Source organism: Oryzias latipes, chromosome 22, assembly GCF_053564925.1.
Source record: "Oryzias latipes strain Hd-rR chromosome 22, Olatipes_Hd-rR_3.1".
Classification (NCBI taxonomy): domain Eukaryota; kingdom Metazoa; phylum Chordata; class Actinopteri; order Beloniformes; family Adrianichthyidae; genus Oryzias; species Oryzias latipes.
In genome coordinates, this window is record NC_136258.1 from 4,696,318 (window position 1) to 4,720,291 (window position 23,974).

General features: G+C 40.8%; 2 protein-coding genes across 5 annotated transcripts in view; both read left to right on the top strand.

The window, feature by feature from the left end:
* apoba (apolipoprotein Ba) overlaps positions 1 to 13,226 on the top strand; it is a 35,735-nt gene extending 22,509 nt beyond the window's left edge. For 2 of the 3 annotated variants that reach the window (XM_011492426.4, XM_011492427.4), the window contains exons 25-29: positions 42 to 7,574; positions 7,679 to 7,790; positions 11,418 to 11,456; positions 11,560 to 11,746; positions 11,888 to 13,226. In XM_011492426.4, coding sequence (XP_011490728.1) covers positions 42 to 7,574; positions 7,679 to 7,790; positions 11,418 to 11,456; positions 11,560 to 11,746; positions 11,888 to 13,072 — 9,056 coding nt within the window. In that variant the 3' untranslated portion in view covers positions 13,073 to 13,226. The remainder of the gene's footprint in view (positions 1 to 41; positions 7,575 to 7,678; positions 7,791 to 11,417; positions 11,457 to 11,559; positions 11,747 to 11,887) is intronic. The other variant, XM_078940673.1, reaches the window with a different exon arrangement.
* Positions 13,227 to 15,675: 2,449 nt separating this feature from the next.
* ldah (lipid droplet associated hydrolase) lies at positions 15,676 to 23,062 on the top strand. 2 transcript variants are annotated; one of them, XM_004084241.5, is made up of 7 exons: positions 15,676 to 15,808; positions 15,998 to 16,117; positions 17,598 to 17,732; positions 19,246 to 19,415; positions 20,042 to 20,282; positions 21,456 to 21,538; positions 21,624 to 23,062. In XM_004084241.5, the coding sequence occupies exons 1-7, from the start codon at positions 15,793 to 15,795 to the stop codon at positions 21,810 to 21,812; spliced, it is 954 nt and encodes a 317-aa protein (XP_004084289.1). In that variant the 5' UTR covers positions 15,676 to 15,792; the 3' UTR covers positions 21,813 to 23,062. The 2 variants fall into 2 exon arrangements, with proteins under 2 accessions (XP_004084289.1, XP_078796801.1); XM_078940675.1 differs by having other exon boundaries at positions 15,717 to 15,808; positions 15,871 to 16,117.
* The last annotated feature ends 912 nt before the right edge of the window (positions 23,063 to 23,974 follow it).

Sequence of the window (23,974 nt, forward strand, 5' to 3'; positions counted from 1 at the left end):
GCCTTTTTTTTAATTGTGTCTTTTTCCCTATTTGCTTTAAGGAATTGGAATGTTATTGGGGAGAGCTGATGAAAACCTCAAATATCTGCTCAGTACTTCTTTTAGCCACATCCTTTTTGACTCGAGCTTCAGTGCTGTGGAAACCTTCAGAGTAGGTAACAAATTCAATGCGGATGCAGATTACAGGATCAAGGCCTCTAGTCCGTTAGGCCTGAACGCCTCTCTGTCCTATTCCGCATATTCAACTTCCACTCTAAATTCAGATGAAGTATCAGGAGATGGTACTGTGGAGGGACATCTTAAACTTGGGTCGCTCTACACCAACACCTCCTTCACTCACAACTACAAAATACATCCACTGGCCCGAGAGGGACAAGGAGAGTCAATGTTTCGCTTTAACTCACCATTTATTGGATTTCAAAACACAATTCAAGGAGTCTATGCTAAGGCTGAGTTGAACCTTGTGTCAAGAACCAGCGCAGCGAGGGACACTTTCAAACATGTGGCAGAGCTAAAGTACAAAGATGCACAACTCATCCTAAAGTGCAACGCTGTTGGCACAGCCATGGGTAAATCATTAAGCAACCAAGTTGAGCTTGGCATATCAAGACAAATGTCCATGCTCAGAATTGAATCACAAGGAGATGATGACTCAAGTAGGATATATTCACTCATTTCTGGATCCCTGGATTCAAAGGGACTTGAAGTGATATCAGAGGGTTCCCTGATCTTTGATGCAGGCCGAGCATTCCATAAGGCATCTGTGAAGATTGGAAGAGATGGCCTTACCTTTGGAGGAACGAATAGCATTCAGTGCAGTCCTGTTACAGTGGAGAATGTCTTTGATGGTGTTTTAGACAACAGTGGAGCATCACTGTCATCCACAACTAAAGCCATGGCGGAAGAGGGCAGGGGAGAGGTGAACATTGAGGGTAAAATCACAGCTTCAGAGGCTACTATCCATGGTGACCTCAAGGGCTATGCTTATGATGCAGCTACAACAAACAACATAAAAATTGAACTGAGAAAAGGAACTCTGACCTTCACTGGAAATGCCAAGGGAACTTTGAGGCAAATGAGAACAGAACACAGCCACACACTGGCCCTTAGCCTGTGGAAACTCTCCCTTCGTTCCAAATCGGACAGCACAATCTGTGACGACATTTACTATAAAGAAGATACTAAAGTTGATATAAAGCCGTTTGTTATATTGATTGACATGAACAATGACCTTGTTTTTTATGACCTTAGTTTGTACAATGAAGGCCATATGAAGCTTGAGCCACTAAGGCTGGATCTCAGTGGAAGTGTAAAGGGAGGCTATGGGGAAGAAAACAACCTAAAACACATTTATGCATTCACCTATGATGATCTGTCTGGTTCTGTGAAATACAGTACATCTGGAACCATGATGAACACCCAATTAAGTCACTTCTGTGAGACAGAATTTGCTGGACTTGCTTCAATATCAAACTGTCAGGCCCGGTTAAATTCTGAACCTCTGCATTTTGATGTTTCCATTCGCACTATGGCCCTGCCCTTCAGTCTGACTATTGATGCTCTTGCCAACGGTGAAGGAGAAATACATCTACATGGGAAGCACAATGGGAGGACATCCAGCAAGCTGCTTGTTAAAATTGCACCACTTGTTCTTGCAATGTCACATGATTTCCAGGGATCAACAATGCACCGTCTATCACGTGGCGAATCTTCCTCTAGTTTAGTTAGCAAACTGGAAGGTCTCCTGTCTCCAAATGACCAATCCATGGATTGGAAAGTTATCTCCAACCTGGACAACCACGTCTTTGAGCAGAGCATCAGTGCCTACAACAATCCTGAAAAGTTTGGAATAGAATTTTCAGAAGTAATTCTAACAGATATTATCAGCAAACATAAGAAATCAAAAAGAGAAAGAGAAAAATTCAGTTTGGCTGGATTTTTAAAGTACGACAAGAACAGTGACTGTCATATCATTGAAATTCCATTCACCCAAAACTTTGCTGTTGCTTTTGAGAGGCTCAAGAACACCATTTTACAAGGCCTAGAATCCCTCCAAAAAATGATAAGAGATTTGGATGTTAATAAGTTAATCACCGACTACAGAGCCAGTTTAGACCAATTACCAAAAAAGGTTAAAAGCTTCTTGCAGGCAATGGACTTGGAGAACAAAGTGAATAAAGTGAAGGAGAAACTGGATTATTGGATAAAGGATTTTTCTATAACAATGGCTGACATGGAGCTTTGGATGAATAATTTGAAACAGAACACTGAAAACACAATAATAGACATTGCAACTAAAGTCCAAAATCTAATTTCTACAATTGAGGAGTACGCCAAGTCAGAGGAGCTAACTGAAAAGCTATCAAACGTGCTTTCATATACTAAAGACCAACTCGAAGCATTTGATGACAGGTACAAAATAAAGGAATCTTTAGTTAAAGTGCTAGCTTTCATGGAAGATATCATCCAACAAATTGACCTGCAAAAGCTCAAGCTAAGCAGTGCTGCATTCCTACAAGAGCTTGATTCAAAATACGGCCTTGTAGAAGCAATCAGGGGGAAGTTATCACAGATGAAACAGGACATTGAAGACTTTAACCTCAGCCTTTTCTTAGTAAATCTAAAAAATGACCTACTTTCGCTTGACTGGCCTTCTTACATTGGACAACTTTCATATCAAATCCCATCATCAGAAATCATGAAATTTATGGAATCCATGAATGAAGTTATTGTCAATTGGATTGATGAGTATGAAGTTCCCAACAAGCTTAACGCCATTTACTCCTACTTTAGGAATATCTTTGTGAAGTACAACCTTGATATGATTAGCAAAGATTTGATGGATCAGACAGTGAACCTTGTTGAACAATTCAAACTTGAAGAGACAGTGCAGTCAATAGTTGAAGCAATTAAATCTATCAGAATTGAATTTATTTATGATAAATTGATGGACCTTTTGTACACGGTGACAAAACAGCTCAGAGAATTTAACATAAAGAAATCCATCCATGACCTCAATGAGCATATTTCTTCAATAATAAAGTCAATGAAGGAATTTGAGTACAGCGAATTTGTTGATGCGGCAAACAGGAAGATTACAGAAGCGACAAAGTACCTCAATGAAGAGATTCAGAAATATGAGATTGTGAAAAAGATTGAGGCTCTAAGAGAGTTTTTCAGAGAAATCCAAAACTCCGTCTTCTCATATTTAGAAGAGGTAAAAAACACAAAGGTGGCGGATGCTCTGAACAAACTGAAAGATGTTATTGACACTGCATTTTATAATGACGTAAAGCTGAAACTGCAGGACATGCTCGAGGATGCCAGGCAAAGGATTGTAGATATGGATATCAGAGAGGAAATGTACAAGTATCTTCAGAGAGCCAGTGAATCCTACAGCAATATAGTTGGATACATATCTGTCCAGTTTAATCAACTCTTTGAAAACATCTTAAAAATGACCAGTGATAACGAGATCATCAACCAGACAAAGCAAGCAGCAAATAATCTACTGGAACAGTTGAGAAGAGCGGAGATTGACATTCCAACTTTCAAGATTCCTCTCACTGATCTCGTCATACCAGCATTAACTATCAAGCTGGGCAAGCTGCAGGAGATCAGCATCCCAGCTCAAATATCAATTCCCAAATTCACCATCCTCAGTCTGTATGCAGTGCCTGCCTTTACTATAGACTTTGATGAGATCAAGATTAAGATCATTACCATCATAGATCACTTCAGAGAATTTGAGATAAAAATGCCCAACCCAGAGCAAGTCTTTGGAGACCTTAAAGTTCTTTATCTGTTTAAACTGCCAGACCTAACCCTTTCTGAAATAACTCTTTCAGAAATAAAAATACCAAGCATTAGCATCCCAAAACTAAAACAGCAAGACTTTGAAATTACAATGCTTCCTGTTCCAGATATTAAACTTCCCGACACATCAAAAGACATTTGCATACCATTTTTTGGGAAACTTTATGGAGAATTTAGCATAAATTCTCCTCATTACACTCTAATAACTACAGGGAAAGTTGAGAATGCAACATCTTCTCTGAAAAATCCACAGTTTGTTGCATCTTTTACTTCTCAGGCCAAATCTTCTGTTGAGGCACTGGAGTACACTTTGGAAGCCACCACTCGGTTGGAAGCCCCTCGAATGAAGAAGCTTCAATTCACGGAAACAGTGAAAGCAACACATAAGACCTTCTCTGTTGATCATAAAGGATATCTGACACTCACAAGCTCCTCTGCAGAGGTGTCTGCCACGACTGTCACAAAAGTCACAAGCCAAATGTACAAAGCTGACTCCTTCAACAGTGTGGCTCTTTCATTACAGAGTGGAATCAATGCAGTCATAAACACAACTTACAACCACTACTTGGACATCCCGTCAATCAAAATTTCCAACCAGGCGTCCATGAAACAAAACATAAAAGCAACAATGGAATCTGGCACTATAACAGTGGTTGGTCAAACCAGTGGTGATGGAAAGGGATCCATTCAAGGTTATTCTGATGAAGGAACTCACAACAGCCATGTTGAATTCAGTGTTGATTTAAGCACGGCAAAATTTTTATTTGCAGGTGAGACACATTGTCAGACAATAACGACAAAACACTCCGTTTATGCTGAATCTGTCCTCTTCAGTCACATCATTGTCGAAGCAAAGGGTGAGACCAAGTGTCCAGTGATCAAAAACAGTGTTTTTGCTTTAAACGGAGAAGCCCATATTGGGAATCTGACAGCTTCACTGACGGCCTCTCATGATACTGAGTTTATTGGAAATCTGATTGGAACTATGTCAAATGGGGTGGACTTTGTGATTCATCCATTTGAGATCGTTCTTGATGTAAAAAACAAGCTCAATTTAAAAATGTTCTTCCCCCTAAAACTGTCTGGTAAGGTGGACCTGCACCATCACTGTGGTACTGTAGTTGCCTCTGAAAAACAGGGTGTCTATAGCATTATTTCTGCGAGATTTAATCAGTACAAGTACAGTCACAAATTCACAGCAGAGAACACTAAATTGGTTGTCTACATTCAGTCCTCGGTTAATGGAGAAGCTAATTTGGATTTTATGACTCTTCCTTTCTCCATTCCAAGGATGTCAGTACCTTACTTTGAAACAAAAACTCCAGAGATCACAAATTTCTCTTTGTGGGAAGATACTGTACTAAAATCTCTACTCATTACTCCTCATCAGACATTTGACATAAACCTGAAGGTTCAATATAACAAGAATCTTGAAACACACAGCTTTGAGTTGCACCTAGAACCAATCTACAGTGCTATCAGTGACAATGCCAAAATCATCCAGACTCAATTTGAAGTATGCAGAGACAAAGTTGTCACACTTCTGAAAGATTCGTACAACGAAGCTAAATCGCAGTATATCAAACACAAGATTGATACTTCTGGCCTGCCTCCAAGAATTTTCAGAGTCCCTGGATACACCATACCAATACTAAATATTCAGGTTTCTGCATTCAGGGCTGAGATGCCAGCCTTTAGCTACTTTGTTCCCAAAGAGGTCAGTACGCCAAGCTTCAAAATTCCAGCCTTGGGTTTCTCTGTGCCATCATACACCCTTGTATTGCCAACCTTGAAATTCCCCGTTGTGCATGTTCCAGAAACTTTAGGTGAAATCAAATTACCCAGTCTTACTCTGCCAAGCATTCAAGACAACATTGCGATCCCATCTTTTGGAAACATCACCCTTGACTTCTCCCTCAAATCTAACATGGTCACTTTAAGTGCCAACGCAGCAATCTCTAAGCAATCAGATGTTGTTGTTCAATTTGAAGCTTCCTCAAAATCTGTGTTTGACATTTTGAATGGCAAGATTGATGCTACCACTAGCCTGACAAGGAAGAGGGGGTTGAAAGTGGCAAGCACTGTCTCTTTGGAGCACAATAACTTTGAAGCAAACCATGAATGTGCTCTTAGTCTCACCAAGAAGAGCCTGGAAGCTTCAGTAGCCAACTCTGCTAAAATCAGTTTCCCTTTCCTCCAACTGGAGTTTAATCAGGAACTCCTAGGGAATACTAAGACCAAGCCAAATGTTTCCTCCAAAAAGAAACTAAGGTACATGTTTTATATTCCGCTAGTTGAGTCTACTGGCAAAGGGGACTTTGACATGAAGTGGGAACTGGATGTACTTCCCTCTCACATGTCTTTTGAGACATCAACCCAAGGGAAGTCGGACATAGCAATAATGGACATGTATAATTTTGACAAAGATTTTGAAAACAGAGCTAGTTTCTACATTAATATCAATGGCTTTAGTTCAACCGCAGCAACAACTTTGAACGTAAACATCAACAGAAAAGAGAAGCTAAAGCGAAGTTTAAGCAGAAACATTTTCTCTCTTGAGTTGGACAACAATTTGGTTGTTGGGGTTTCGTTTATTCATGTGTTTGCAGCAGCCTATTATAAAAGCAACAATAATGTTGACTTGCTGTTTTTTAGCACAAATGGAAACCATACTGGAAAGGGAGAACTTGACATTGTCCCTTTGGCGACTCTCAAGATCACAATAAACACTGATGGTGATCAGTTTAGTAACTTTGGCGACATTGGATTCATTCACAGCATGAACCTGTCCTGCAGTCCTGAGAAACAGACCTTCACCTGGAGTGGAAAGCAACAGCTAACATCACTTGTTCATGCTTGTGATTTATCCATCTCCAACGATGAATCTGAGCAACGATTGGACCTGACTGGAATGGTGGAGGGTCCTCTGGCATTTTTAAAGTCCGTTAGGCTTCCGGTTTATCAAAGAACCCTGTGGGATGTGCTAAAATTTGATCAGGTTACAAATATAAACACTAGACAGTTTCTTAACTACTCATCTAGCATAGTTTACACAAAGAATGAATATGGTTATGAAATACCATTTAAGGTATTTGAAAATGGTGTTACTTTCAGCATTCCTGAAATTAGCATCACACTGCCTTCTTGGATGAGAAATATCCCCAGGTCCATCAAGAATGAAGATATGGGATCTGAAAACCTTGTTGTGCCAGATCGTTTCACTCTTCCTCCTGCAGTCTCACTTCCAGCTTTTGACGTTCCTTTCACCAACTTACACGTAGAGCAATTGACGGTGGATCCAAAAAACTTTGATGTCCCGAAAGTGATCTCCACCAAAGCTTTTGATATCTTCCTGCCCGGCTTGCCAGTAATATCAGTGCCCAGTTACGACATCAACACAGAGTATGTGCAGCGTACAACGTCTTTCCTCTCATTTAAGATTCCACAGTATGAAATTACAGTGTCTCCTGGAGAACTCACAGCAGGCATGAACAAAATTACCAGTCACATTCTAGACTTGGAAGTTCCCCCCATTATGATCCCCGAGCAAAAGATTAAAATCCCTGAAGTGGTTCTGCATCTGCCCACAACTGTGCTTGTCCCAGTCTTTGGAGCTCTTAGTGCTACATTAAAGGTTTCTTCACCCATTTATAATGTGTCAACTACTGCCAGTGTGGAGATGAAGGACCCTAATCTTGTGGCTTCACTCAACTCAACCTGCACTTCAACCATGGCCTTCTTGGAATATGGCCTTACTGGTGAGACGAGCACACTATTCACTTAACCTGAAAGCCTATATCTGCATAAAATACTTTTTTGAAAATTCCCCCAAATACATAATATTCTGCTGATGTGTCCACAGGCACTGCTAATCTCAAATACGATAATGGACAAATGTTTTTGAGCGGGATATGCAACTTGATTCACAATGATGTAAATGTCAACTGGCAACACGTTTTGGCGCACAAGCTAAGGTAAGAATATTTTATGATAAAGGTACAAAAAAAAACATTTTATAGTTTTTACCCTTACTTACTACATTTTTAATGGCTGGGTTCATGTGTTGAAAACACTGAATTGCTTAAAAACCTTCTTTGAATTTTAATTTGTGATGCCATCAGGTCGGATAATTCATACAGATTCTGAAGCTGTGAAGCAGCCCCACATCATAACACAACCTCAACCATGTCTAACTGTGGTTTTGATATTCTTTTACAGTTTGTTGTTTAGGATGTGTTCAGACCGGGATAGTCTGGCTGTACATTTGGCTGAGGATACACACAAAAAATTCACCCTTTTAATTAGTTTTAGTATGGGGTATACAGTATAACAAACTCTTGGGGGCATTGGATCTTTTTACAAGCACATCAGGAGCTCAGTTTCCACAGGCAGCAGTAAGTCGAAGTAGTTTCTCTTGAGAGTTTAAGTCCATCGGGTATACTTTAAATTCAATTCATAGCTGTTTTGGGGATCGTTTCTCAGAGCATGGACTAAAGATTTATCTTCGAGAGCCTCAGAGTTCATCTCTGCTGTTTAGCATGATCTCCAACTTTTGCAGAACGTTTGCAGCTGACTGTTCAACAACTTTGATGTGAACCAGCACCTTCAAATTTGATTCCATGATTCTCAACCAGGAATAGCTGTAATGCCCGTTCAATGCAGCTTCTGCCGAGATGTGGACTTTGCGATGGTCTGTTGTGATGAAGACAGTGCAGAGTCCAAAGATATCGCTCTCAGTTTACAATAATATAATAATAATAAACTTTATTCATATCACACCCACCTTTCGAGATAAAAAATCACAAAGTGCTTCACGGTAAAACACAGAATAATAAAAGAAGAATTCAGAAAAAGCAATTTTAAAAAGATATGTTTTTTGCTGCTTTTTAAAAGAAAACACTGAGTCTACAGATCTGAGGCTGAGTGGAAGGGAGTTCCAGAGGGATGGAGCCACTGCAAGTCAGGGTAATTACAGAAGGGCAACAAAATAACAAAACTAATAAGGTTCATAAATAAGATGAGGAACAAAATTGGAGAAAGAGAGGAGTAGACTAAAAGATACAAATATAAACTAAAAATACAAAATTATGAAATATAAAGCATAAAATATAAAATATTGCAGCGTCCCAACCTTTTCATTATTACACTTTTGTCATGTGTTTGACCCATTGTGGTAGTTAGTTCAGTTCACTCCAGTCCAGTCTACCCTCTCCTATGTCCTGTGCTAGCATGCTGATTGCAGCTGGGAAGTATGTTTACAGAGAGAAGAGCTTTGGACTGAGGCAGCAGCCCTGTGCTGTTGACTGTCAACTCTGCAGAGACCTTGTTTTCCACCACCTGTGGTCTGTCTGTGTGAAATATGTCTATGAAGACTCTCATTCATCCAGGTTGATTCCATCATAGTAGCAGGTTTAGGGACTGTCATCTGGACTTAGTTTTTAAAGTTAGAAGATGTTTCACCTCTTATCCAAGAGGCTTCGTCAATTCTTCTAACTTTAAAAACTAAGTCCAGATGACAGCCCCTAAACCTATTACCATGTCTGTGAGAAAGTTACCCCGAGGTTCCTGATAGAGGGCTTAATAAAGGAAGGAAGTGGACCAAGCCGCTGGACTATATGGGGGAGCGCAGACTAGGACCTCATCTTTGGCTTTATTTCGTCGGAGAAAGTTTTTATTCATCTAACTCTTGACTGAATCCAGACACCTGTGTAAAATCTGCAATTTTAAAAACATCCTGGTGTTTTAAAGACACATAAAGCTGAACATCATCAGCATAAAAACAATGGAAATATCATGAAAAGAACTTAAATATGCTACAAAGGCAGCAGATATAAAATGAACAGTAAAGGTCCCAAAACTAAGCCTTGTGGCACACCACAAACCACAAGCGAGGAATTAAACTTTGAAAAATACAACAGAAAATTATCTAGCAGTTAGATCCAGTTTAGAACCAGTTTAAAGCGAATGCGGATGCGGATACCCCAACCCAGTTTTTCAACCAAGAAGATGTAATGGTCAACAGTGTAAAAGGCTGGGGTCAAGTCCAGTAGCAGTAGCACAGAGCATTTTCCTGCATCACTCTGCATCAGGATGTCATTAGTGACTCTGAGAAGGGCTGTTTCAGTGGAGTGAGCTTTGTGAAAACCTGACTGAAACTGACCAAGTATGCCATGACGTTGTACAGTCATGGCAAACTGCTTACTTACAGTTGTAAATAAGCAATTTTGGACAGGAATGGAAGATTAGAAATAGGTCTATAACTGCTCTAGAGGGAGGGGACAAGCCCAGGTTTTTTAAAGAGAGAGGAAGGACGACAGCTTCCTTTCTTAAAAAGGAAGACATCTTTGAGCAGAGATGCTGGCAGCACGTCGAGAGAGCAAAAGGATGACTTCATTGTGCTGACTAATCTGACTAGCTCAGGGAGAGAAACAGGTGAAAACGTGGCTAAAATCACAGGCCAAGGTGGACTAGGAACAGAACCAGAACCAGCTGACTGACACGGAGAGCTTCTCAAAGATCTGACTTTGTCAGTAAAAAATGATCAAAACTTTTCACAATCATTATTTGAATAGATGGGAACGGCAGGTGGACTGGGCATAACACTATCACTAATGGTGTTAAATAGTACCTTAGGATTACCTCTGCTTTTGGAAATGAAACAGTTAAACAGAGATCTGTTGGGATGAGCTGTTAAGATTGCAGATACAGTTCAGAGAAATTAACTTCCTACAGGGTGGTTGTGATGTATTCACAGACCGAGATTGATAGTTCCTTATTTTAAAAAAGAAAAGTCTTTGTTGGGAATTTCAAAATGTTATTAGATGTTAAATAAGTAAATTCTCATAAAAAGAAAAGCAGCACAACCGGGGCTCTAAATGAACTTTTTTGGTTACTAGCTGGGGTGGCCGGTAATATCCAAAGTCTACCATCCGAATAAGATTTCTACTAGCCAAACATATCTGTAAAAAAATTATTTATGGATTTGAGAGAAAAACAGTAATTCCCTTCATCAATAGAGTTTCAGTTGATGATTATTCTGTCATTAAAAAAAACACTGCTACTAACTGAAAGTGTCGTTTTGTGTCAGGTTTTATAATATTACAGAAATGTAATGTTATTTTAACTAAAGTCACTTCTGATCTTTCTTTAAAGCATCAACTTTTTCATCAAAGCCCTAATGATTATTTCTAGCCGTGGTCAATGCTTTACAACTTGAACATTTTTTAAGGACCTAACTTTATTCAAATTACAAAAGTTTTTTCAGTGTACAACAGAAGAGTAAAGATTAAAACTAGTTATAAATGTAAAAAAAAATTAATTTTAATGTGACAAATCAAATCAGGGAAGGAATGTATTTCTTTAAAGTGCTATAAAAATGCTTGTAAGAAGATAAACATATGTAATTTAAACAGTGAGTGGTCCGGATGAACTTGTAGGCTCATTAAGCATCGCATGAGGTGATCTCTGTGATTTACTCTCATTAAGATGCACAGGGCAGATGTTTCATTCCGCAGTCTGGGATAACAGGATAACTGACTGTTTTGAGTTTGTGTCAAATAAGGAGTTGATCTTCAACACAAACCCGTCTTTTCCTGTTTTAGAGCAAAGCGTCAAATATCTCGAGGTGATGCTGTGGCTCAGTAAGTTCATTTTAGTTCTGGAAGTTTTCCTTATCCTTTACAGAGCTAAAAAATGCTTCAGTTAAATGTAAAGCGAGGTTTTCCGCTCATTTTTGTCTCACAGGGACTCCCGACACACTCTCAGCGTTGACGTCACCAGCCGCACATTTGCTGATGTGAGCTTTCGTTTTGCTTCACGGAAAGACGGCCTCACTGCATCTGCTTCGTCTCCATCGGCCGGTTTTCTTGGACTGAATCTTCAGCGGAGGTCACCATCTCAGCTTCATGGAAAATTGTTCAGCCGCTACCTGGTGAGGCTTCCTTTCTGCTCCAAATCTGCTTGTGTGTAAAACACAGAAGGGGTTAAAGTCAACAGAAAAGAGCTAATCTAACAGGAGAGCGCTGGTGCTGATTGGAAATGTTTAATCAAAGTGTTTCTCTCTTGCCTGCAGTCCTCTTCTGATAAAGACACCAATGTTTTTAGTGCCAAGGTTCTTCTGAGGAACTCAGACAAATTAGTCCTGCAGACAGCTTGGAATTTGGACTTCTTCAATGATGCGACTGAAGGCTTCAAGAGAAAGATTCCTGCAATGACAGATGCTGTTCTCAAGTTCATCAACAAGTATCACACAGCACATTTTGGCTTTGACCTGAACCGCGGAGGCATGAAGCTGAAAAATGCCATCTCCAGTCTTATGGAGACAGCATTTCGGAAGGTTTTAGAGTTTCTGACCGAGCTGCAGGGTTTGGTGGAGGAAGTCTCTGAAAAGGGTGAATCTCTGTTTAGAGCGGCTTCTGACAGCTTGATGTCCATCGATGTTCAGGAAATTAGAGCCAAACTGATCATGATGGCTGACGAAGCCATGAAAAACATGCAAAGAAGGACAAAAGCCTTGCTGGATGCCGTCAGACTGTTTTTGAGTCAACAAAAATTTTCATTGCCTGGATCAGAAACGGAGATGTCCGTCACTGAGATGTTCCAGAGAACTCATCTGTATGTGTCAAGAGCTGTGGACAGTGGGATCCAGTGGCTTACCAGTCTCATGGAGAAGACTTCAGCATACATAAAGAACACTAACGTTTCCCTTCCTGCAACTGAGGTGGTTGTCAATGGAGAAGAGGTCATGGATAAACTAACCTCTATTGCTGTGTCTGCATATAATCAGATAAAGGACTTTAGTAGCAAAATTATGCTTTTTCTTTCCAAGACACTTAACGGCGTCCTTCAGCTTTTAGCCAAAAACACTGACCAACTCCTCGTCTACCTAAAAGATGAAAAATCTAAAATCAGTTCCCAGGCTGACGTCATTCATGCAGAAGTCCTACAAACTTCCAGACGACACATCCAGGGAGCAAAGAGACGCACAACTGAGTTCAAAGATCTAGTCAAACTCAGGATTAACCAGGCCTATAATTCTGTAAATTTGGAGAATATAAACAGCGGCGCAGAGATGTTTGTCGGCAGTCTGCAGTCAAATCTATCTGACGCCTTCGGTGAGAGTGTGGACGTTATGAAACGTTTCTCCCAGAACACAGCCCCATATTTCAAAGTGGGCAACCAGAGGGCGGACGTTGAAATTCCGCTACCTTTCCTTTGGAAATCCTTCCATGAATGGCCCGTTCCCATGAGGCTGTGAAGCAATTGAGACTGAACAAAAGGGTGTGGATGTACAGTGAGTGAAGAAAATGTCTTTTCCTGTGAAATTCATGTAAATCCTCACCGACTGAGGAAAGGTTTGAGGATTTGATCAGTTTCAAAGTATTGGAGCTTAATTAAAGATTTGAAACGTTTCTGCTTGTCTCATTTTCATTGAACATCAGTGTAGAATGTGTGAAAATTCCCCTGATGTTGCCTCACCCAGTATGGGGGTAACGGATTACAAAGTAACAAATTACTGTTATTTAATTACTGTTGTCAGTAACAGAGGAATTAACAAATTACAGTGCAATTTTCAGTAATTATTTACAATTACTGGACTATAGAAAACCCTTGTTACTTCGTTACTTAGGTTTGTAGGCTCTGACATTTTCTCTTGGTTAAATGAAATGAAACGGAGGTTAATTTAAAAAAACAGAGGCTGTCTGCTCAACTGTTGGACAGGACAAGTAAAAAACAAAACTCCCCCCTGGAAAGGATGACTGGATGAAGATCATATAGACCACTAACTCAATGGAAAAATTGTCATTTCCACTAAACTAAAGTTAGACAACCCCCCCCCCCCCAAAAAAAAAAAAGTGGAAAGAAAAAATGGTGCCAATGTGTGGAAAACCTCCAAGATTCTCAGATAATTTTGAAAAAAACAAACATAAAGATAACAGCCCAATTATGGTGTACTGTTTTTTATTTTTTATTTGTTGTAGTTGCTGACCCATGTCTGTAAACACTGACAACTGGAAAACACTCCATAAAAATAAAGTTTAAAAAAAAAAAAGGTTTCTTTTCAAACTGCATTTTGTTGTTTGCTCCTGATTCACAATGATTTGAATAAAGAAATACCCAGAAATGCAATTCCACATGAACATGTTAAAAACACTCAAAACACAATTTTGATTGAAGTGGGTCTGTACCTAGTATTCCCCCCCGAAATCCATGGAAACCGTGGACCCAGATGATTATCTCAGTACCAGGCACCCATGTGGTTACCAAGCTTCATGCTGCTTTCCTGGGGGGTATTCCAGGAAGCATGTTTAAACTAGCCTGACTTTAATCCTGAACTCTGGCTGAAATCCGCCTGAACTTGCTTACTCTGGGTATGTCGGTTCCAAAAGACCGGATATGAGTTGGCGTAATTACGCTCAACTTGGTAACCCTGGGTTAATGCTCGTGCACAGCAAGTACATAAAGACATTCTCAATAGATCGCCGATTTCTGGAGTCACCATGGAAACGCTTGGAGAAAAAAAAAAAAAAAGCGCTTCACTTCAGTGAGACGGAGTCTGAGGTTTTAATTGATGGTGTATGAAGATTATGCGTCTATCAAAAAAGTAGTACAGCTGCATCATCAGAAGAAAGAGTTCCTGCTTGTAGTAGAAGAACAGACAAAGTAAACACACGAGTTTTTGATCTTGTTTCCAATTTCCTTGTGACGCATAAATATATTTATGTAACTTATCCAATTTTGCCACCTTAAATGAATTACTTCTATTGGTAACAAATAATTGAGTTAAATTTATTCAACCTAATTTCTTACGTCTATAAAACTCAATAATTGTTTACACAACACAAATTTCCGTATTTATCTAACTAAATGTCATATTACTCCAATTCAATTAATATATTTTCCATCTTAATTAATTATATTTCTTGAACTCTCATATGTCTAAATTTGAGCCGGCAGATATGCTCATTTTTATTATAATAAAAAGGTTGGCAAAAAAATGCACGGAGTGCATAAATTCTTTAAAGAGTTTTCCATTGTCATCACTGCAGTAACAGCTGGTAGGGGTGCTATAAACTCATCATCCTCTCCTTTACTCTCACTCATGGTGCAGAGACTTTAGCAAAGTAGGACAAAATAACTCAACAAAACCCAGTAAAACAGCTAAACAACTAAACACATTTGGTCAAAAAGCCACACTTAAACCCAAATCACAGACAGGCAAATGGAATGGTATCCCACAATCCCTTGCGGTGCCGATCTAACAGCAGCACCAAAGTTACACCTACTTGATTGAATTATTTTAATGAAAGTAAAATAACTGTCTGAAAACTATGTGTTATTTTTAAACTGACTTAACAAAGTTGAGGTTATCCACTTCCTTAGCCTCAAACTTACCGTGGGAGCTAGCATAACCTGCTTTCTGGAATACCCCCCTGGATCTATATTTATCTTTTAGTTTACAAAATCAAAATAAAATGTAAAAGTTTGAACAGTTTCCTACAGAGTTTGGATTCAAAACTCTCTATTTAAAAGCTCATTAAAAACATTGTAATAACTGTAAATTATAATTTACATAATTTTAAAAACACCAGCTGGTCATTGTTGACAGATAAAGTAAATGTAAATGTACACTCATTGATTTTCTCCCACATAAACTATTGTATCAGTACTTGTTCTTAGACCTCTTGAATCTTGCTACAAAAGAGCTCTGAAGGTCCTGGAGAAGAAACCTCGATTTTACCACCGTTGTCACATTCTTCACAAATACAAACTCATGAGCGTTCAACATCTAAAACGGTTTCAAATCAGGTGGAACAAGAACATGCAAATTTCCAATGTTCATGAACGCATCAGATTTAGCCAACCAATAGGAATCTAGCAGACGCCTGTGACGTCCCTGATGATGTAAAAAGCGGAACTGACCGGCACGTCGATCAATTACCATCAATGATCAGCGACAGTCTTATTATCTGATCCATGTCGACTTTAAAAGGTATTTATTACGATTCTGAACCACATCTGCAGTAATTTCAATCCGATTTGACCGACTTTCAGCCACGGCTCGCGATGAATCCACGCGGGTAGAGGCTGCCTGTTGGCAGCAGCGACGTACCTTCGGACCCGCTGGTGACCTCTTGTGACCCCTGAGTGCATCTGCTCTAACGCCGTTTCCCCCCCTCAGCTGCTGGGATGGAGCCTCACACAGACTTCATGTTCTGCTGCGGGGCCATCACGGAGGTGCTGAAGTTTGGCCCTCGCCAGCTCCACCCGGAACATAAACGAGTCTTCCTCCTCATCCCAGGTGAGCTTCTCCTAAAGTATAAAAAAATAAAAATAAAAAAAGGTGAGCTTCTCCTGGACTGAAGAAAACCTTTTGATGTATTAAAAAGAAAAGAAAAACTTCTAAATTCACTCAGCTGACTTTTTTTTTAAAGTCAGTTTGAATTTTCAGAAATTAAAAAAATAATTCAAATCTTTTTGATGTTTCTTATTATTGCAGCATTTTTCTTAGTATTTACTAACATACTTTAACATTATTATTCGGGAATCAGAAGCAGTTATACTTTATTCATTCATTCATCTTCTTTACCGTTTATTCCCTTTCGGGGTCACGGGGTTGCTGGAGCCTGTCCCGGCCACTTGGGCGTAGGCAAGGGACACCCTGGACTGGTCGCCAGTCTGTTGCAGGGTAGAATATCCTCAATCACACATCCATTCGCTCTCACACCTATGGACAATTTAGAGTTGCCAATCAACCTATGTAGCATGTTTTTGGACAGTGGGAGGAAGCCGGAGATCCCAGAGAAAACCCACGCATGCACGGGGAGAACATGCAAACTCCACACAGAAAGGTCCCCCTGTTGATGTTGTTTTTTCATGTCCCCCAGCTGGGACTTCAACTGGAGGCCTTCTTGCTGTGAGGCAAGAGCGCTAACCACTGCGCCACCGTGCAGCAAATTTGTTTGTTACCGTAGCAATAAAAGAAGAATAGTGGACATAAGAGAAAAGAGAATATAAAAAACAAAAATGTAACATGAATGTAAACAAATAAGGTTGCATCATTTAAAGAGCTTTTTACAGACAGTACCAGCAAAGATGTGCAAAAGTTATCTGCTACCCTGTGAATTATTGTACAGTGTTATTGTATTTGGTAGGAAGGAGTTCTGGGGATGTTTGTAGCTGCCTAACCATCGACTTTTATCCTTTTCATGAAGTTAATGTGACTCTTTGAGTCTGACGCTGTGAATATGAGACTAAACTTTAAAAACTCAACAAACCTTTCCTGGTTTTTACTGCAAATTTATTTTAACTTTTAAAAACATACAACTAAAAACCACGCGTGCGTGGGTCGCCCCGTGCATGGTGGGACAGTGGTTGGCACTGTTGCCTCACAGCAAGAAAGCCCTGGTTCAAATCCTACCTGGGAGCGTTCTGTGAGGAGTTTGTTCGTTCTCCTCATGCACTCCAGCTTCCTCCCACAGTGCAAAAACATGCTTCTTAGGTTTAAAAGGCTACACTAAAGTGTCCCTGGTGTGTTGTGGTGTGTGGTTGTGTGTGGGAGGGATTTTGTGCCCTGGCCCTGACAGACTGGCAAATCGTCCAGACTGTACCTGCCTTCACCCAACAGTAGCAGGGACAAGTGCTGGAAACCCCGTGACCCCGAAAGGGAAATAGTGGGTGAAGTAAATAGATAGATGGATGTTGTAGATCAAGATATTGTTTGTGTGTTGTTGAATTGTGTTTTAAATACTTGAATCCATGAACCTTTGTTTTCTGCACAGGAAACCCCGGGTTAGTGGGCTTCTACAAGACCTTCATGCAGGAGCTTCACACCCAGCTGGGACACGCGTACCCAGTGTGGGCTGTGAGCCATGCAGGTCACTGTGCTGCTCCGGACTGCATGGACATGGTGGAAGGTAAATGGCTACCTCGCAGTCATCTCGGCCTTTATCTTTTATTCCTACAGCAGTTTAGAATGATACAGTCCTTCACAGATATACTCTGGTAATTCTCCACATCAAGCCCTAAACACAGTGCAGACTGAACAGTTTAGCTATCAGCCTTGAGTGGCCTTCTAAAGATAATAAACTGGTTTAAATAAGACAATTTCTGACACTGGACTTGAAAATGGAGCCGAGAATCCGAGATGCGGTTTTATGTGGAGCAAAACTTAAAATCTTTGTTTCCATAGAGTTTAACTGTACAAGTTATTAGACTTTTTCTTATGCTGGAACAATAAACTGCTTAATCTACTGATGTCTGTCGCATCAACAGAGCAGTGAAAAGAGCCAGTGAGGATATCGGGCATGCGGGAAATCAGAGTTCGATTCCCAGGGTGCGTGACGAGCCTCATCTAGTGTGGGTCCAAAACCCTTGGCGCCACTGTCTAACTGTGTACCCACAAGGGGGGGCCGAGTCTGGGTCCCCCAGCCCGGATAAAATACAGGGTTGTGTCAGGAAAGGCATCCGGTGTGGACGTAAAATGTATAAGTGTTCAGCTCTTGGCCCCAGGCGATCCCCTACCTTTGCCTGACGATAAGTGTGCCTGTGACCCAATTTAAATGCATTTCTCCTCCGTGGCACAGCGTGACGCGCATTATCCTCGCAGTGCAGGGCTCTGTGTCCAAACCACGAGGGTTTCCACGTGGGAAAAACTATTTCTGACACCGCTACCCCACCAAATACCCCACAGTTGGAGGGGTAGGGGTGTTTTTGGTATCATAGCTGGAGGCTATCTAAGCTACTTTTGGTTGACAGCTGCCAGGCGCTCGTTGAGTGCGGTGAGTTTCTTTAGCCAGTAGGCATGTATCATGTCAGGGCCCGGTGCTGGTCAGTTCTTCATACCTGAGACTCTTTCTTGGATGTCTGCCACTGTGATGGTTACTGGATTCTGTTCAGGGTGGTTGCTATGTTCTTTTCTCAGAGAGACCAGCCACTGGGCATTGCTGTTGTGTGCTGTCTCTTTCTCCCATACACTTTTCCAGTACTGTTTAGTTTCCCGCCTTGGTGGGTCTGTTCTGCTGTTGACCCTGCCACTGAACTTACACCTGCACAGGTTGAGTTGCGAACAGCCTGTTTATCCGTCTGGCTTCATTGGCTACAGCAAATCCCTGGAAAGACCTGAAACATCTCAGTCCAGAGAAGTGCAGAGCTAGGAACAGCTAAGTTACTGCACAGAACCCTTAAGCTCTCAGCCCTCTGGTAGAGGACCCACCCTGCTGCCTATTTGGGTCTCCTAATGCCTTTAAAGATACAGGGTTGTGTCGGGTAGGACATCCGGCGAAATATGCTCTCTGCCAAACCACCTGTGCAAATCGCTGTGGCGACCCCTGACAATAACATGAGAAATTAGAGACAAAAAATACATTCTATGACTTTCCATTTTAAAGGTAAGTAAATCGCGGTCTTCCATGTTCTGTTCTCACATAGATGCCCGTGCTGCAGCCGAAGATGACGTGTTTGGTCTGAACGGGCAGATAGAACACAAGCTGGCCTTCATTAGAGAACACATTCCCAAAGGAAGCAGTTTGGTTTTGGTGGGGCACTCTATCGGCTGTTACATCATCCTGGAGATGATGAGGAGGAACCCTGAGCTCAAGGTCAGTCTCTAAACATCAGTGCTTAAGAGATAACTAACATAAAGGATGTGCAGGAAGGTTTGGACAAAGTCACTTTGTGGTTAGATTCTTCACTTCAGGTCAGCGGTGGAGCTAGAACATTTTATATGGGGACAGGAGGGGGGCAGAACAGTTTGGTTGGGTGACAAATGAGAACAGAAAAATGAACTGCCATTAAATGAAAGGATCAAAAAAAGGTTTCCAAAATTTTATTTTTTTTGTTGTAACAGCAGTTCTTTTAACTGAGGTGCAATTGCTTACCCTTAAAAAAGCTTTTATTGATGATTTCTTTTAGTCTTTGTTAATAATAATAATATGGATATTGACTCAAAATTTAAGCCGGGAGCTGTAGCTCTTTTAATTACCGTATTTCTGCCACCATTATCTCAGTTAACATAATTCTGAAATCAGATTGTGCTGATATGCAACATTTTACTACTATTTTAAACAGTTTTTCTCAGCTTTCAGAATATGTTACGGTAATTCAAAGAGCGTCTTACAGCTAGTTTAAGGGTTTAAATCAAGTTTTTTCCTGCAGGAGAACTTTGTTTTTTTGTTTTTTGATGCCTCAGCTCCTCAGAGCGGATGAAACCTCTTTGTGGTTTCAGGTCCTCAAGGCTGTAATGCTGTTTCCCACCATTGAAAGAATGGCCGAGTCCCCCCAGGGGAGAAGAATGACCCCACTGCTGTGTCAGATGCGTTACCTGGCCTACCTGCCTGTCTTCTTGCTCTCTCTGCTGCCGGACATCCTCAAAGCCGCTCTCATCAAACTTGTGTTCAGCAGCATCACCTCTCTGGACCACTGCATCCTTCAGCCCACCGTGCAGCTGCTCAGGGGAGACTCTGCAGGTTTGACACTTTCTGGGTTGGTTACAATCCCATTGGTTGTCACACACCGGGGCGTGCAAAATTGACAAAAAACATTTGTAGTCCTCTGATGGAGCGGGGAGGGGCAAACACTCTACCACCAGGCCGCTGAGTTTGTGAAACTAGCCAATAAATGGATTTATTAATACTATTAGAGAAGACATGACGGTCACTGGTATTGGAGAAGAGGACAGGGTTGGAAATACGTCGCTCAGTTGCTTTGAGCTTCTCTGAAGGGAGCAGGAAGACGATGCGCGTCACATTCACTGCTTGACATGTGCTCATAAACCTGATGCTCCAGACGAGTGTGGGAGGAGCTACTGTAAGTTCTTAGCCTCATCGCAACATGAAAGACACTGATGATGTTGAGAGATCAGTTTCATTCATTAATTCATGATGAAGAGCTCTACGAAAACTTCGGTAATCCCGTCTCCACGTCTGGGTTCATGACATCATTCAGAGATTCTCCCGGTACCGGCAGCTTCACTCCCGCTCTGAGAGCTGTGTCTTGATGACAGTCGCTTCTGCGATGTATCAGGGTCTCTGTGACCCAATTTAAGGCTCACTGTTAACCCAAGAGAGGAAAATAAAAACAAAAATAATAAAAAATAAAATTAAGTGAAAAAAATCATTGTTATTGTCTCTGCGAAAATAAGAAAAACATCACAAAGTTCAAGACGCTCCAGCAGGCTGCCTTTTCATCCCACACCGGCTCTCTGTTTGCCAGCAAAGCCAGCAAGCGAGCTCCGCCCGCCTCCGGGCTGCTGGCTGGCAGACAGAGCCGCCACAGAAGCGACAGGCTGCGGACCTGTAGCCACCAGTAGCTGGGACGAGCTCCGGCAACCCCAGCAGGTTAACAAAATAGAGGGAAGTTCAGGACAATAACGCTCGCATTGGATCTGTTTTCTACCTCCTGACCGATTCACTGAAAGCATCACATGCCCAAAGCTGAGTCCCTGATTGGTAGATGCGACGGGGCGACCCAGACATAGTTGAAATAATTGAACTCTAATGGCACCGCAGGACCTCAGATCGCGTCTGTACCATTGACGGTGTGATTGCAGCTAAAGACTTTTGCAGCAATGAAAATAACATGACTGCAACACCATAAAATAAAGCTTTATTAGAATCAGTTATTTATTTTTTTCTTTTTAGCCAATTCTATGTACCTTGGGGGCCAGGAAATGAGGATGGTTTTAGAAAGAGATAATACAACAATCGAGAAAAATCTAGACAAGGTAAGGAATACTGTCTATTAAATTCCTAAGAGGATGATCCTTAATATGTTGAAATTGAAAACAGCATTGAACTTTTGTTTTCCAGCTCATCTTCTATTATGGAGCTACAGACCACTGGTGTCCTGTTAAGTATTTCAACGACATCAGACGGGACTTCCCACACGGAGACTTCAGACTGTGTGAAAAAGGTTTCCGACATGCCTTTGTCCTGGATGTGGGCCGAGAAGTGGCAAACATGGTGGCTGAATGGATCTATAGTTCTTTAAGGACTTGAATTTGTTGTTCCATTTATGGTTGAATTACTGACCCCTTGAAGGTTCTGCAGGATTTATTTGGAGATTTGATGATCAGAATGTGTCCGTTGACCCTTTTTAAGTTAAAGGCTAAACTGTGAGTTTAGGTTGGTTAAGATTAGTTGTTAAGTTGAAGAAGAGGCTTCACAAACCTCAAAAGCAAAAAAAGACACGATGGAAAGTGAAAGACATGTATGTCTCTGAAGTTCTGATCAGTACTTTTTCTCATGAAAAGAAAAACAAAATTGTCAGTTTATGCATCATTTAGCTTAATCGTTTTGATATAAATATTTTAAAAGGCCTATTACATGCAAAATCAACATTTTTGAGCTTTTAAGTGTATTTAAATGTTCATTCCTCACTATAAACAAACCCAAAACCGTATTTTGATCCATTCACACATTTCTGAAGTTTCCTCCAAAAACCTGCTCTCTGAGCACCAGCCCCTCTCAATCCACACAAACAACTGGGTCCTCACGTTGTGATGTCACAAAGTGGGGAACAGCCCCTTTCAGGAAGAGCACCGCCCCCAGGCTAAGACACACACCCACTTTCTCTGCTGCGCTAGTGGTTGATCGTGCCTTTTATTTTTAATGCACAATATGCATATCTGTCTTTGCAAAAGTTTGGATGTTGTTTGTTTTCATGGGCAAAACACAGACACGCTGCTGAGGCCAACTCTTGGATGACATCATGAAATAGGTGGCACCCACAAGGAGCAAAAGGCGGGTCTCAGAGATCGAGCCGTCTTACTTCCGGGTAGGAAAATGAGCAGTGAAAAGAACTCATTTTTCATTAGAAATTTGTTTTTTAGTGTGCCAAAGATATAATATTATATTTTTAAGAGTTTTTCCTTACCGCAAAGGGGGGTCTAAGGGCAGGGATGCCAGTATAGCTTAGTCAGTTTGTTAGTTCATTTTAGTATTTTCCTATCGAACTCTTTGTATTCATGATCCTTTTGAGTTCATGTTTACTTCGAAGCCCATCGAGACGACTGTTGTTGTGATTTTGGGCTATACAAATAAAATTGAATTGAATTGAATTGAATTGAATATATATTGACGTAGTTTACTGTAAAAGGGTTAAGAATAGCATGATACAGGCCCTTTAATAACTCCATTTGGTCAGTGGTCATAGTTCATATGTTTTAGTTAAATTTCTTTTCGACATTTTTGATTGTAATATAATAAAACTGTATATAAATTCTTTGTAATAAACTTTTTAAACTTTATCTGCCTTTTTATTCTTTTGAACCTGTCCTGTCCGACAGCTGAGCAAACAAATGAGAGCTGAAGGCCACTTGTGTCGGACTCTTGACACATTTGTAGTCCTCTGATGGAGCGGGGAGGGGCAAACACTCTACCACCAGGCCGCTGAGTTTGTGAAACTAGCCAATAAATGGATTTATTAATACTATTAGAGAAGACATGAAGGTCACTGGTATTGGAGAAGAGGACAGGGTTGGAAATACGTCGCTCAGTTGCTTTGAGCTTCCCTGAAGGGAGCAGGAAGACGATGCGCGTCACATTCACTGCTTGACATGTGCTCATAAACCTGATGCTCCAGACGAGTGTGGGAGGAGCTACTGTAAGTTCTTAGCCTCATCGCAACATGAAAGACACTGATGATGTTGAGAGATCTGGGGGGTATTCCAGGAAGCATGTTTAAACTAACCTGACTTTAAGCCTGAACTCTGGCTGAAATCCGCCTGAACTTGCTTACTCTGGGTATGTCGGTTCCAAAAGACCGGATATGAGTTAGCGTAATTACGCTCGACTTGGTAACCCTGGGTTAATGGGCGTGCACAGCAGGTACATAAAGACATTCTCAACAGATCGCCGATTTCTGGAGTCACCATGGAAACGCGTGGTGAAAAAAAAGAAAACGCTGTACTTCAGTGAGACGGAGTCTGAGATTTTAATGACGGCGTATGAAAATTATACGTCCATCAAAAAAGTAACACGGCTGCATCATCAGTAAAAGAAAGAGTTCCTGCTTGTAGAAAAAGACCAGACAAAGTAAACGCACGAGTTTCTGATCTTATTTGTATTTTCATTGTGTAATATATATATATATATATATATATATATAACGTATCCAATTTTGCCAACTTAAATTAATTACTTCTATTGGTAACAAAAAA